Genomic DNA, 11,056 nt, shown 5'->3' with positions numbered 1-11,056 from the left:
GGCAGGCGGGGGCAGGCGGGGCTGTGCAGGGCAGGCTGCCACAGGGTCCCTTCTGGAGCTCTGTTCTAGAGAATTTAACCCAGCTCTGCAGAAGCCACTTGAAGGGCTGTCCCAGCCCCTCAGGCCGTGCTGCCCCCAGGCTCTTGTGGCATGCGGGGTCCTGGCCTTTGTGGCCTGCGTGCCTGGGCAGATGTGTGCACTGCCCCCCCCCAGTTGCCTATCTTGCCCTCTGTGGGTACCACCAGTGCCCTACCCAAGGCTTCAGACCCCTCTCAGCCGGGTCCTTGTCAGCATGCACCTGGCTCCCTTGCCCCAGCCGCTCCCGGTGCCCTTCCCAGCCCAGATGGTCTGTCCCAAATGGCCCCGCAGCCGTCCTCCCAGCCTAAACCTCCAAGGGGTTCCAGGCCAAGGCCTGTCACGTGGCAGATGCCTCTTGAGGGTCTGAGACTCTGACTCTCCTGCCTCAGTCTCCCCAGATGCAGGGTGACAGGCTCCTGTGATGTCACCTGGGAAACTGAGGCAGGAGGGTCACAAGTTCCAGGCCTGGTTCAATCCCCAGCACAGAAGGAGGGGGACAGCAATGGCCACGGCCTCTGGGTGGTGGCAGTCACCATTTCTGTGCCCGTGTACTAGTGTCCTTGTTCTCAGGGAGATCATTGTGCTCCACCTGTGTGCATGCCATCCCATGCCACCAAGTGCAGAGCCACCCACTTGGGAAGGCCACGGTGCTGGCCTGTTTCCTGTGCTCAGGGCACTTGGCCACTGGCAGAAGCTGGTGTCCCAGGGTTGATACCTGATGGTGGGAGGAGACCCACTGTCCACCTGTGGACTGACCCTCCTGCCCAGTCTGGCCCTGTGCCCCGGCCCTCATGCCTCCCCTCCTGTCCCCAGAGCACCAGGCCAGCCTAAGATGGACCATCTGCGGCGGCTGCACCTGGGCGCCTACCCCACAGAGGAGTGCAAGGCCTGCACCAGGTGAGTGCCAGGCCTGCATCCTGGCTTCCCTCTTGGGGGGCTGAGTCCCAGCCAGTGGCCTCTGGAGGTCCTACCTGGCCGCAGGGTGGCGAGGCACAGCCTTCAGCATGACCAGAAAGAAGGTCTAAGTGCTCTGGGACCCTTGGATCACCCATGGGCACGGGCCAGGCCTTGGGCTGCTGGGAAGGCCGATGACAGGCACCCTGTAGCCGGCCTGTGCTTGCCCCCAGGTGCGGCTGCGTCACAATGCTCAGGTCCCCCAACAAGACCACGGCGGTCAAGCAGTGGGAGCAGCGCTGGATCAAGAACTGCCTGTGTGGGGGGCTCTGGCGGCGGACACCCCCCAGCTGCCCCTGAGGGTGCTGCCCCTGAGCGGTGCTGCCCAGTGGGCTGGGTAGAGACTGGGTGGACTCAATGGTGCTGGCCCCACAGGGCCCTAGAGCTGGACACCCTTCCTTCCCTGCCTGTTTTGGGGGCTGTCGGAGGCAAGTGGCCCCTCACCCCTGTCAGCGGGTCCCTCGGCATCAGGCCGTGGCTTCTGGGACCGCCCACCCTGCACCTCCGCAGCCAGCACCCTGAGTGCCTGGTCCCTGCCCAAGGACTAGTGGGCTACAGGCCCTGTCCTGGGGACTTGCTGGCCACCAGCCAGTTGCTGCAGGCCACATGCTGCCTCCGTTTCCCTCCTGTTCCTTGAAGGCCATTCCAGCAGGGGTTGGGACAGGGCTGAGCCGGGCCTTCTGTTCCCGGCCCCTGTTGTCACTGTGGGTCCCTGCACCGCACTGGGGCATCTCGCTTGCTCTGTCCTGAGGTCAGCCAGCATTTACGGGCATCAAATGGACGCCCACCAGGCCCTGGCGTCTGTGTTGGCCAGAAGGGGCAGAGGGTGGAGGGAAGGCCTGGAGCCTGTCTGTCTCCATCCCTGTGTGTCCTTACCCTCGGCTCTGCCCTCCTGTCCCCATCCCCTCCCCCGCACTGGTGCTGCTAGCCCAAGGCCCTGGTTCCCAGTGCTCTGCCTCATGCCCCAGGGGTCTGCCTTCTGGCAGGGAACGTTTCTGTCCATTATGTGCTCTGGGCCAGCTGCCCCCAGGTGGGCAGGCCCCGCAGACATGCTGCCTGCTGAGTGATAATTGGTTTGCTTGTTTTCTTTCTGGAAGGCTCCAGGAGGGCAGCGGCTAACTCAGCATGGCTGTCTGCACTTGATCCTGGCCTGCCCCTCGCCTGGCGGGGTTCCTGAGCCTGGTGCTAGGCAACCTGTGGCTGCAGGACCGGGCACCGGGAGGGCATGGGCAGCAGACCGCATCCCCAGCTGCCTCCACCAGGGTGACGCAACAGCCTCCTGGGCCGAGGTGCAGCCGGGATGGGCGACAGTGCCCGGGCCACTGCCTGATGGACAGAGCCCACAAGATGACTTGCACCTGGGTGGCCTTCCACAGGGCCTCCACCTGGCCCCTCCGTCTAGCAGGCATCCTCCCTGGCCTGGGCAGACACCTGCAGATGATACCAGGTCCCCTGCAGAGGCCTGGGTGCAGTGGGTGGGGCTGCCATGGGCCACCCCCTCTCTCCTGGCTCCTCCCCTGCCCACAGTCAGGAGCCTAAGCCCAAGAGAGTTGATGTCCCTGGGTGAACAACTGCCATTTCATGTTGCTGTGTCAAGCCTGTCTGTCCTGGGCACCTGGCCCAGTATCGGCAAGGAGGTGGGGTGGGAGAGCACTGTGGGGCCTGACCCCTGGGGCTCTTTCTGGAATGTTCCATGAGCTAAGACTGATGGCAGGATGGGACTCAGGTGCCACGGAGTCTAGAGCTGGACAGGTTGGCCCCGTCTATGTTGTGATTCAGGGCTGTGGCCGCAGGCCACTGGGCTGACGCTGGCCCTGGGGCACAGCCAGTCCCTGGGAAAAGGGCCTGTAGCAGTGGCAGCGTGTCGCAGGGTGCTCCCTTGCTGGGCTTCAGTTGGTTTGGCCTACTGAAGCCTCCTGTGCCGGGAGGAGAGGGAGGAGAGGCGGGCTCCGAAGGCCCCGAGCCCCAGGGCTGTTTTGTAAGACCTCCCAGGCCACCCTGCCCGGTGTTCACTTCTCAGCTCTGGCAGCAGCGCCACAAGGTATAAGGGAGTTCAGGGGAAGTGAATCTCAGACCACCACCCCTTAGCATGTGTCCAAGAGGGGGCTTGCAGGCTGTGGGCTGCCTTCACATGGTAACAAGGGTTTGTCTTCCCCAGTGCCCTTAGGCTGGGCAGCTTCCTTGGGAGACCTAGTACTGCCTGCTGCCACCCCAAGCTGGGTTGACTGCTGGACAGCTGCAGGGCCAGCCACATTAATGACGTGCCGCACAGTGGAGGATTTGCCAAGCTCCTCAGGAGCAGGCCCAGACCTCAGCTGTGTCTCTGGCCCCCATCCCAGGGCTGGCACACAGTAGGTGCTCAACAGATACTGGTGTAGGGCTATAATTCCTGGGTGAACATTCCATAGAATCAATAAGCCAAGACACGGATTCCAATATTATCTTCCCGTTCCCAGCGCGGTGCGGGATTTCCCCTCAGACCCTCAGTCTTCTTTTCAACAAAAGGGAAACCATATAATCTTCCTTTTATATATCCAGCTTGCTGCTGTGGGCCTCACTCACCTCTCCTCTAGGTGGCCTGGGCCTGAGTTCTGTCCTGCCACCTCCCCGTTGTCTATAGAGGTGCAGGCTGTGTAGAGCTGCCCGCTACACGGGGCCCCAGGAGACGGGCTGCTCTGGACACCCCAGCTTCCTCATCACCGGCTTCAAAGCCATGCCTCCTCCTGGAGTTTGTGTGACCCCTGAGCCTGTTTCCCGTTTGGGACGCGCAGCAGGTCGTGAGGCAACAACTGTAGAGGTCTCTGAGTCACCGCCACATAACTACCCTGCACGTTTCGCTGGAAAGCGGAGGGCGGGCCGGGTGGGAGCTGGTTGGAGAGGGGTACCCCACCACTCGGCTTCCCGGGAGGGTCGAGGGCGCCACCGTGTGGCCGGTGGCCGAACAACACCCGACAGCTTCCGTGCTGAAAGAGCCTCCGGGATTGGGAGACGCCCCTTGGCGTCTCCCTTGGGGCAGGTGCTCAATAAAGATGCTGGACATAGAAACGAACGTCTTTATTACCATCTCCTCGTGCCCTGCGCCGTAGGTCCCGCTCAGGCCTCCGCGCCCTCTGCCAGCACGCCGTCGATCCAGGCCGTGTAGCTCGCCACGCGCGTGTAGATGCCCGGCTTCTTGCGGTTGCCACACACGCGCGCGCCCGAGGTGACCACACCCTCGACCACTCCCCGGCACACCAGCGGACCTCCGGAGTCGCCCTGCAGGGCGGGCGGAGCCGTGAATGCCGTGGGCCCGCCCGCCTCCGCTCTCCCCACCCGCCCTCCGCTCTCCCCACCCGCCAGCCACACTCCTGCCGCGTCTCTGCCGCTCCTCCCTCCCCATACGCCCTTCAGTCCCGGGTCTCACTCGTCCGTCCCTCGACTCCCGTCCTGGACCCCACCTCTCTCCTAACCCGCCCCTTCCCGCGCACCCTGCAGCTGTCGCGGCGGTTGCTCTCCGCGCACATCATTCGCGGGGTGATGGCGCCGTCGTGGTACGTGCGCAGGTTGCAGGTGGCGCGGTCCAGCACCGGCAAGAGCACGTGCTGCAGGCGGTCAGGCCGGCGGCCAGCGTGGCTGACCACGCCCCAGCCGGCCACGTCGCAGAGTGTGCCGGGCGCCACGTCGCGGTCCTCGCGCTGCAGGGCCAGAGGCTGTACGGCCGGGCCTAGTGCCGCCTTCTCCGATAGCTGGAATGGGGCAGAGGTGGACGTCAGGGCCGCGCGCGGGCGGGAAGCGAGAGGCTGCGGCTAAGCCGCGACGGGGGCGCACAGCGGAGTGGGGATTCAGCGCCACCGGAGAGAAGGTGACTAGAGTGGGATGGGGAAGCGGGTCAGAGCGGGGTGGGACACCGTCCCAGCGCAGCAACAGAGACCGCGGCTGGCCTGCGCCGACCTGCAGCAGGAGGAGGTCGTGGTCGAGGTGTCCGGCCTGCTGTCCGGGTGGGGCACCGCTCGGCGCACGTCGTACAGGCGCTTGGAGGGCTCGGGCTGCGATAGGGAGTGCGCGCCTAGGAGCACCTGCACCTTCCCTTCGGCCCTGGGGGCGCGGGACCAGGTCAGTGCCACGGCCGCCCCGCCCCGGGGCCCGCCCGCAAACCCGTCCCTGGGCCCGCGGGCGGTGGCTGCTCACGCGTCGTCCAGGCAGTGCGCAGCGCTCAGCACCCACTGCTCGGTGACCAAGACGCCGCCGCACAGGTGTTTGCCATTCACTTGCACGGACGCCAGGTAGGGCCGCGCATGCGCCTCGGCTTCCCGACCGCCCAGGATCCGACCGCGAGGCTGGGCCGCTATGGGGGCGAGAGGACCTGAGGGCGGCGCCCCAGAGAGGCCCAGCCTCCGACGCCCGCACCCGTGGACGCCTCAACTGAAATCTCATCTCTGGCATGTGGGGCCCCAGGAGCAGCAGAGAGTGCCCAAGGCAGAACCCTGCGGAGTGAGGGGGTCTGGGGCAACTTCCAGGACCCGAGGGCTTGGAATTAAACCTGAGAAAGGAGCTGGCCAGCCCTATCCCTCTGCGGCCGGCCGGCCGGCTCTAAGGACTCGTTTTCGCTGCAGAATTTCAGCCTCACTGGTCTGAGGCGGCTCAGACCAGACCCAGTGCTTGGCGAGTCCTTGGCCCCAACTCCAGGTTCTCCCCCAGGCCTGGTGGGCTCCCCCTAGGCGGCTGGGCACATCCCCAGGTCCACTCACCACACACTGCGGCCCCCAGGAGGACCAGAGACGCCAGGCACGGAGAGCCTGGCATGATGACACCACTGTGGCCTGAACACTGACCCAGGCAGGGGCCCCGGGGCCCTTTTATGAGGGCGGAGGGGTGGAGCTGACCATCTGCCAGCTGGGCTGCGGCCCAGCAGGGAAAGGGGAACTCGCCCTCTGGAACCTCACCCTCCCCAGACCCAGAGCGCACAGCCTTGCTGACTCTGCAGGGGGCTGGGCCCTAGGGTGGGCAGGAGAAGGAGAGGAGGGATGGACCCTCAGCCCCTGTCCCCTGAACCCCTGTCCCTTCAACCCCTGACCCGTGTCCTTCCAGCCCCAGATTTCACAATAGCACCCGGAGGCTGTGGTTTGTAAACAACCCACTTCATCTCTCCAACCCTCCCCTTTCTTCCTCCTTCAACTTGGAGAGAAGGTCAGGTGTGGGGGGTGGAGGTCACCCAACAGTCCTGTCCCCATCCCTGTGGCCTTGGGGCCTAAAACCCCAAAAAGGGGACTATTAGAAAGGAGGCACAGATGAAGCGGATGAAAAGACCATTGGGTATGAGTGAGAGAAAAGCCAAGTCAAACTGGGCACAGCTTTCATTAAGAAGAGTAAGTGGAAAATTCATGGTCTGCCTTCAGGTGTGACTTGATCCAGGTGTCTGACCAACACCAGGTGTCTGCTTCTGGCTTCTCCTCTCTTTGATGTCTTTTCTCCTCACCAGACTCTCCTGTTGTGGTCCCAGGATCCCCAGACTTGCTCCAGCAGCTCCCTGGGCCCTTCTAAATCATCAGGACAGCCAAAGTCTCAGGGCTGCCTCTGGTTGACTGAGCATGGATCACGAACTCCCTCCCCAGCTACTCTCTGTGGGCATGTTCTGCTGAGCAGGCCCTGGGCTGTGCCCTCTGGAGCAGGGTGGGGAGGGGACCCTGGGCTGTGCCCTCTGGAGCAGGGTGGGGAGGGGACCCTGGGCTGTGCCCTCTGGAGCAGGGTGGTGTTCAACCGCTGGGCAGAGACTGGGGTGCGTCGCTGCCCCCTGCCTGCTCTTCCTGGAGACAGGCTGTTGCAGACGTGGGGTACAGTGTGACCTGCCCATGCACTGGGAACTGCAACTGAGCCTGGGACAGCTGGGCCCAGGGGAAGGGGCGGGGTGAGGACCCCCACTGCCTGGCCAGGAAGGCTGGCCTGGGAGGGGCAGGCCCTGAGTCCCCAGGGGTGGCTGGGGGGATGCTTGTGGGGCACACACCAGCCCCAGGTCCCTCCCCAGCACCGAGAAGAAAGGAAGGGAGCTGGGCTGGGGCCCAACGGTAGAGCGCTTGCCTAGGCATGTGTGAGGTGCTGGGTTCGAGTCTCAGCCCACATATGAATAAATAAAATAAAGTCCATTGACAAGTGATAAAGTGTGAATTTGTGGTGCTGGGGATTGAACCCAGGGCCTGGTGCATACAAGGCCAGCGCTCTACCAACTCAGCTGTATCCTTAGCCCCTAAGAAAATGTTTTTTTAAAGAAGAGGAAAGGTCCCTGACAGAGGGCACTGGGACCTGGGACAGAGGGAGGGGAGCTGTCCCCACCTCCTGGGCACTTCTCTCCTCTGCCGGCTGGCTGCCCAGGGCTGCTCTGCAGACTCCCCAGAGGGAGGTGCTCCGCTGTCCTGGGAACCCGGAAGCCAGCCAGGGTGGGAGCAGGGCCCAGCTGGGCTGCCCTGTCCGCCCCTCCCTGACACCACCCAGCCTCAGCAGTAGCCATCGGGCTCAGAGGACCATGACCACGTGCCCCGCGTGGCAGAGCAGAAGAGCACAGCCCGGCTCTGCCCCTGGTCTCAGCCCCTCCACCTGGCAGTGGCCTGGAGGCCTGCTGCCCTGCTGCTGTGACCCCTGCCCGGGCCTCCAACAGGTGGGTGCCTAGCAGGGACAGCGGAGCCCCCGACCGGATCCTGGCTGGGAAGCAGGCGTTTCCTGCCGCCCCCTGAGGCCGACTCCCACCTCCCCGACTGCTTTCTCCCAGGCTGCAGGGCCAGGCGCCTTCCACAGACAGGACTTTTATTTTGCCGGGTGAGGAAATGTGGTGGGGTGGCCCAGCCGGGCGGCAGGGGTGGCCCTCTTAGTAGGTCCTGCTCACAGGGTCCCTGGGGTGGGGGAGCGGGCCGTCCGTGGGGCTGCGGATAACAGAGTTGATCCAGTCTGCAAATTTTGCCACTGGGGCAAAGGCGTCGGGGTAGAGCCCAGAGCCGCAGCCCCCCCGGATGAAGGAGTCGATGCCCTGGACCAGCCCGTTGCAGACCAGGGGGCCGCCAGAGTCCCCCTGTGGAGAAGACTGAGGTCAGGAGGCTGGACTGCGGGCCTGTGGCCCTCCCACTGCCCTTCCGGGCGGGAAGTGGCCCAGGCAGTGTGGGGTGGTGGGCAGAGGAGCACGGGGCACCTACGAAGCAGATGCCGGCCTCCCGGCGCGGCACAAGTGTGCACACGTTGACACGGCGGCGGCAGAGGGTCGTCACCACCGTCACGTTGAGTTCCTGTAGGACGCTGGGTGTCCGTCGGTTCGTGCCCAGCCTGCCCCAGCCCATGGCAAGGCAGGGTGTCCCGTTGCCCACGCCGCGATCCTGGGCTGGCAGCTGGGCCACCTGCACGTTGGCATTGATGGTGGCAAACCCACTGAGCTGCCGCAGGGACAGAACACAAGGTGTCAAGGAGGCCGGACAGAGGTCCCCACCTGGGGCTGCGCGGTGGCTCCACCACCCAGCAAGCTGCGCCCTGCCCTGCGCTCGGTGCTCCCAGCTAGGAAGTGAGGCCACAGTAAACAGTAGGTGCTCGGTCCGGCAAGCCGGGCACCATCATGACAACTCCCCAGGGAGCAACCAGAGCTGGGTCCCTCTGCCACTGCCCCCGCTCCAGCAGACGGGGGCTGGAGACCCAGGCAGACAGGCTGGCTGAAGCTGCCCGGGGCCGAGCTCCTGTACAGGGCAAGGCTGGGCAGGGCCAGTGCCCTGCTGGGGCCAGGCCCTTCACCCTGGGCCCTGGCGGGCCCGTGACTTGTCCGGCCTCGGAGCCTCGAGCCTTGGCACCTGTCCTGCTGGGTCACCTGGAGAATCACGATGTCGTTCAGCAGGCGCGTGGCATCAAAGCCGTTCTCAAAGACCCGCTGGACGGAGAAGACCTGCCGGGAGGGCTCGCGCTGCCGCAGATCATGGGCACCCAGCACCACCTGCACCGACCGGAAGTTCCTGCAGCAAGGGGGAGGGCAGCAGGCCGCGGGTGGGTGGCTGTGGGACCTCAGCCCTGCCTGGGCACGGAGGGCCTGAGGAGCCCAGCCTGGCCTCACGGCCCGTCCCGGGGAGGACACTCACAGGCCATTCACACAGTGCGCCGCAGACATGACGAAGTTCCTGGCGATCAGGGTGGCGCCACAGAAGTGGCCTCCCCGTCTCTGCAGAGACACCATGAAGGGCCATGCGTGGGGCCGGGCTGGCCGGCCACCCACGATCTCCGAGGCCAGCACTGGGCCTGGAGACACATGGGGTGGGAGCAGGAGTGGCCGGCCGTGAGTCCCTTCCACCTGGCCACTTGGCCCTCTGGACCCCACAGAAACCCACGGGGGAGATGAGGACACTGAGGCATAGCGGGGGACTGTGGGGCCCAGGTGCAGTCAGGGGGTCTGTTCACCCCAGATTCACAAATCCTGGCTCTGGGCACCAGGTGTGACTTCTCCACTGAGAGCTTCTGTCTCCTTTTCTGGGGTTTCAGTCCCGACTTTTACCACCCCATGAGAACGAGGAGACCCCAGGTTTGGTGCCCAGTGACAAGGTGGTAAAGGACATCCAGGGTCAGATGGCCCCACTCACCGCCCAGCAGCAAGGCCAGCAGGACTGAAGTGAGGGCAGGGCTGTGGGCTCCGCAGCTGTGGGTCATGGTGGGCCAGGGCTGCCGGTCTCTGTCCACCAGACGCCCTGCCCTCTTATAGGCCCACACAGGGAGGCCGTTGTGTTGCCCCACTTCCTGTCCTCGGCACCAGGGCTGAGGAGGAGGGGCTGGCCCGGACGGCGGTGGCTGGGCCAGGCTCAGGCCGTGCCTGTCACCCTGCCACTTGGAGGCTGAGGCAGGAGGGTCACCAGCTCAAGGCCAGCCTGGGCAACTCACTGAGACCCTCTCTCAAAACAGAAAACACGGTGCTGGGGCGCAGCTCGCGTGGAGCCCCTGGATTCGGCCCGCGAACCCCACAGTTTGTTGAATGTGCACACGATCCTTTTTACGTCACAGGGACATACTGTTCACAAAGGGTGTAGCTGTGTCCCGGGCCTGGAAGTCCGCCTGGCCCTGAGACCTGGAGGGCCCACGGCCCCCGAGGCTTCCCGGTGAGGAGGGGGCCCTGCGGAGGGACGGCAGCTCCGCTCTCCACCAGGCCTCCGGGCCGGGCTCCGTCCGGTCCAGCCTTTCCTGCCGCCTGGCTGGGCTGAGTGGGAGGACTCGGCTCCAGGAGGGCCTCGGCCCCCACTTCCTCCCGCTCCCGGGGGCCACAGCCAGGGCTGTGGCAAGACCAACGTCCCCTGGCTGGGGAGGTGTGGGCAGGGAGCCAACGTGGCACCAGCACCCGGGACACCCGGCCCGCCCCCTGGGTGGGGACCCCTTATCTCTGGGAGCTGCTGTCCTGTCTCCCAGAGCCTGTACACAGCCGGCGCTCAATCAGTGCCCCTGGCTTGGTCAGACACACACCAATTTGTCTTGCCCCTCCCTTCAAGTCCCCACCCTGTTTCCTTGACATGACTGGAGAGCATGGGGAGCACCAACTGTATACACAACCCTGTATCTTGCTGGAGGCTGGGGTAAACCCAGGGCCTCGTGCATGTGGAGGCCATGCCTGGGGAGTTTGGCAGGGAAAAAAGAACCACGGTACACTTATTGAGCACCATTTGTATACTATGTTCGCATATGCTATGGTGGATAAGTGTGTCGATGCTGGGTTCAGCCACCAAGATGACTGCTCTGTGACCCAGTGTTCTCCTCTGTAAAGTGGCTTCATAGTAACAGGTTCAGCTTTGTGGGACGTCACCAGTCACCACCACATTTCCCTGAGACTCTTGCCTGAGACAGTGCAGTCTCCCTCTCCTGTGTCTCCTCCTCTCCTCCTCTCTCTCCCCCTCTCCCGCTCTCCCGCTCTCCCTCTCTCCCTCTCTTTCCTTCCCTCTCTCCCTCTCTCTCTCCTCCTCTCCCTCTCTCCTTCTCTCTCTCTCTCCTCTCTCTCCCTCTCTCTACTCCTCTCTCCCTCTCTCTCCCCTCCCCCCTCTCTCCCTCCCTC

At 64.5% G+C, this 11,056-nt stretch overlaps 3 protein-coding genes across 3 annotated transcripts in view; 1 reads left to right on the top strand and 2 right to left on the bottom strand.

The window, feature by feature from the left end:
• Med16 (mediator complex subunit 16) overlaps positions 1 to 4,077 on the top strand; it is a 21,405-nt gene extending 17,328 nt beyond the window's left edge. The window contains exons 9-10 of the mRNA XM_048810580.1: positions 789 to 975; positions 1,206 to 4,077. Coding sequence (XP_048666537.1) covers positions 789 to 975; positions 1,206 to 1,332 — 314 coding nt within the window. The 3' untranslated portion in view covers positions 1,333 to 4,077. The remainder of the gene's footprint in view (positions 1 to 788; positions 976 to 1,205) is intronic.
• Cfd (complement factor D) lies at positions 4,072 to 5,908 on the bottom strand. Its single transcript, XM_015503561.2, is given in 6 exon segments — positions 4,072 to 4,287; positions 4,500 to 4,757; positions 4,963 to 4,988; positions 4,991 to 5,106; positions 5,200 to 5,356; positions 5,760 to 5,908. Coding segments are annotated over 6 exon segments (774 nt in total). The 5' UTR covers positions 5,815 to 5,908; the 3' UTR covers positions 4,072 to 4,125.
• A 1,881-nt stretch (positions 5,909 to 7,789) lies between these two features.
• On the bottom strand, positions 7,790 to 9,759 carry LOC107157229 (neutrophil elastase-like). Its single transcript, XM_015503560.2, has 5 exons — positions 9,606 to 9,759; positions 9,111 to 9,267; positions 8,846 to 8,987; positions 8,190 to 8,423; positions 7,790 to 8,068 (listed from the first exon to the last, which is right to left on the bottom strand). The coding sequence occupies exons 1-5, from the start codon at positions 9,670 to 9,672 to the stop codon at positions 7,868 to 7,870; spliced, it is 801 nt and encodes a 266-aa protein (XP_015359046.1). The 5' UTR covers positions 9,673 to 9,759; the 3' UTR covers positions 7,790 to 7,867.
• Between the last annotated feature and the right edge of the window lie 1,297 nt (positions 9,760 to 11,056).

Source organism: Marmota marmota, unplaced genomic scaffold (genome assembly GCF_001458135.2).
Source record: "Marmota marmota marmota unplaced genomic scaffold, marMar, whole genome shotgun sequence".
Classification (NCBI taxonomy): Eukaryota; Metazoa; Chordata; class Mammalia; order Rodentia; family Sciuridae; genus Marmota; species Marmota marmota.
This window is presented reverse-complemented; position numbering and strand designations above follow the sequence as displayed.

Coding starts and splice junctions, on each gene's coding strand:
- LOC107157229 (XM_015503560.2), bottom strand. CDS start 9,672: ATGACCCACAGCTGCGGAGCCCACAGCCCTGCCCTCACTTCAGTCCTG. Junction 8,988..9,110: donor GCGCACTGTGTGAATGGCCT/GTGAGTGTCCTC, acceptor CCCTTGCTGCAG/GAACTTCCGGTCGGTGCAGG. Junction 8,069..8,189: donor GGGAGGCCGGCATCTGCTTC/GTAGGTGCCCCG, acceptor TCTTCTCCACAG/GGGGACTCTGGCGGCCCCCT.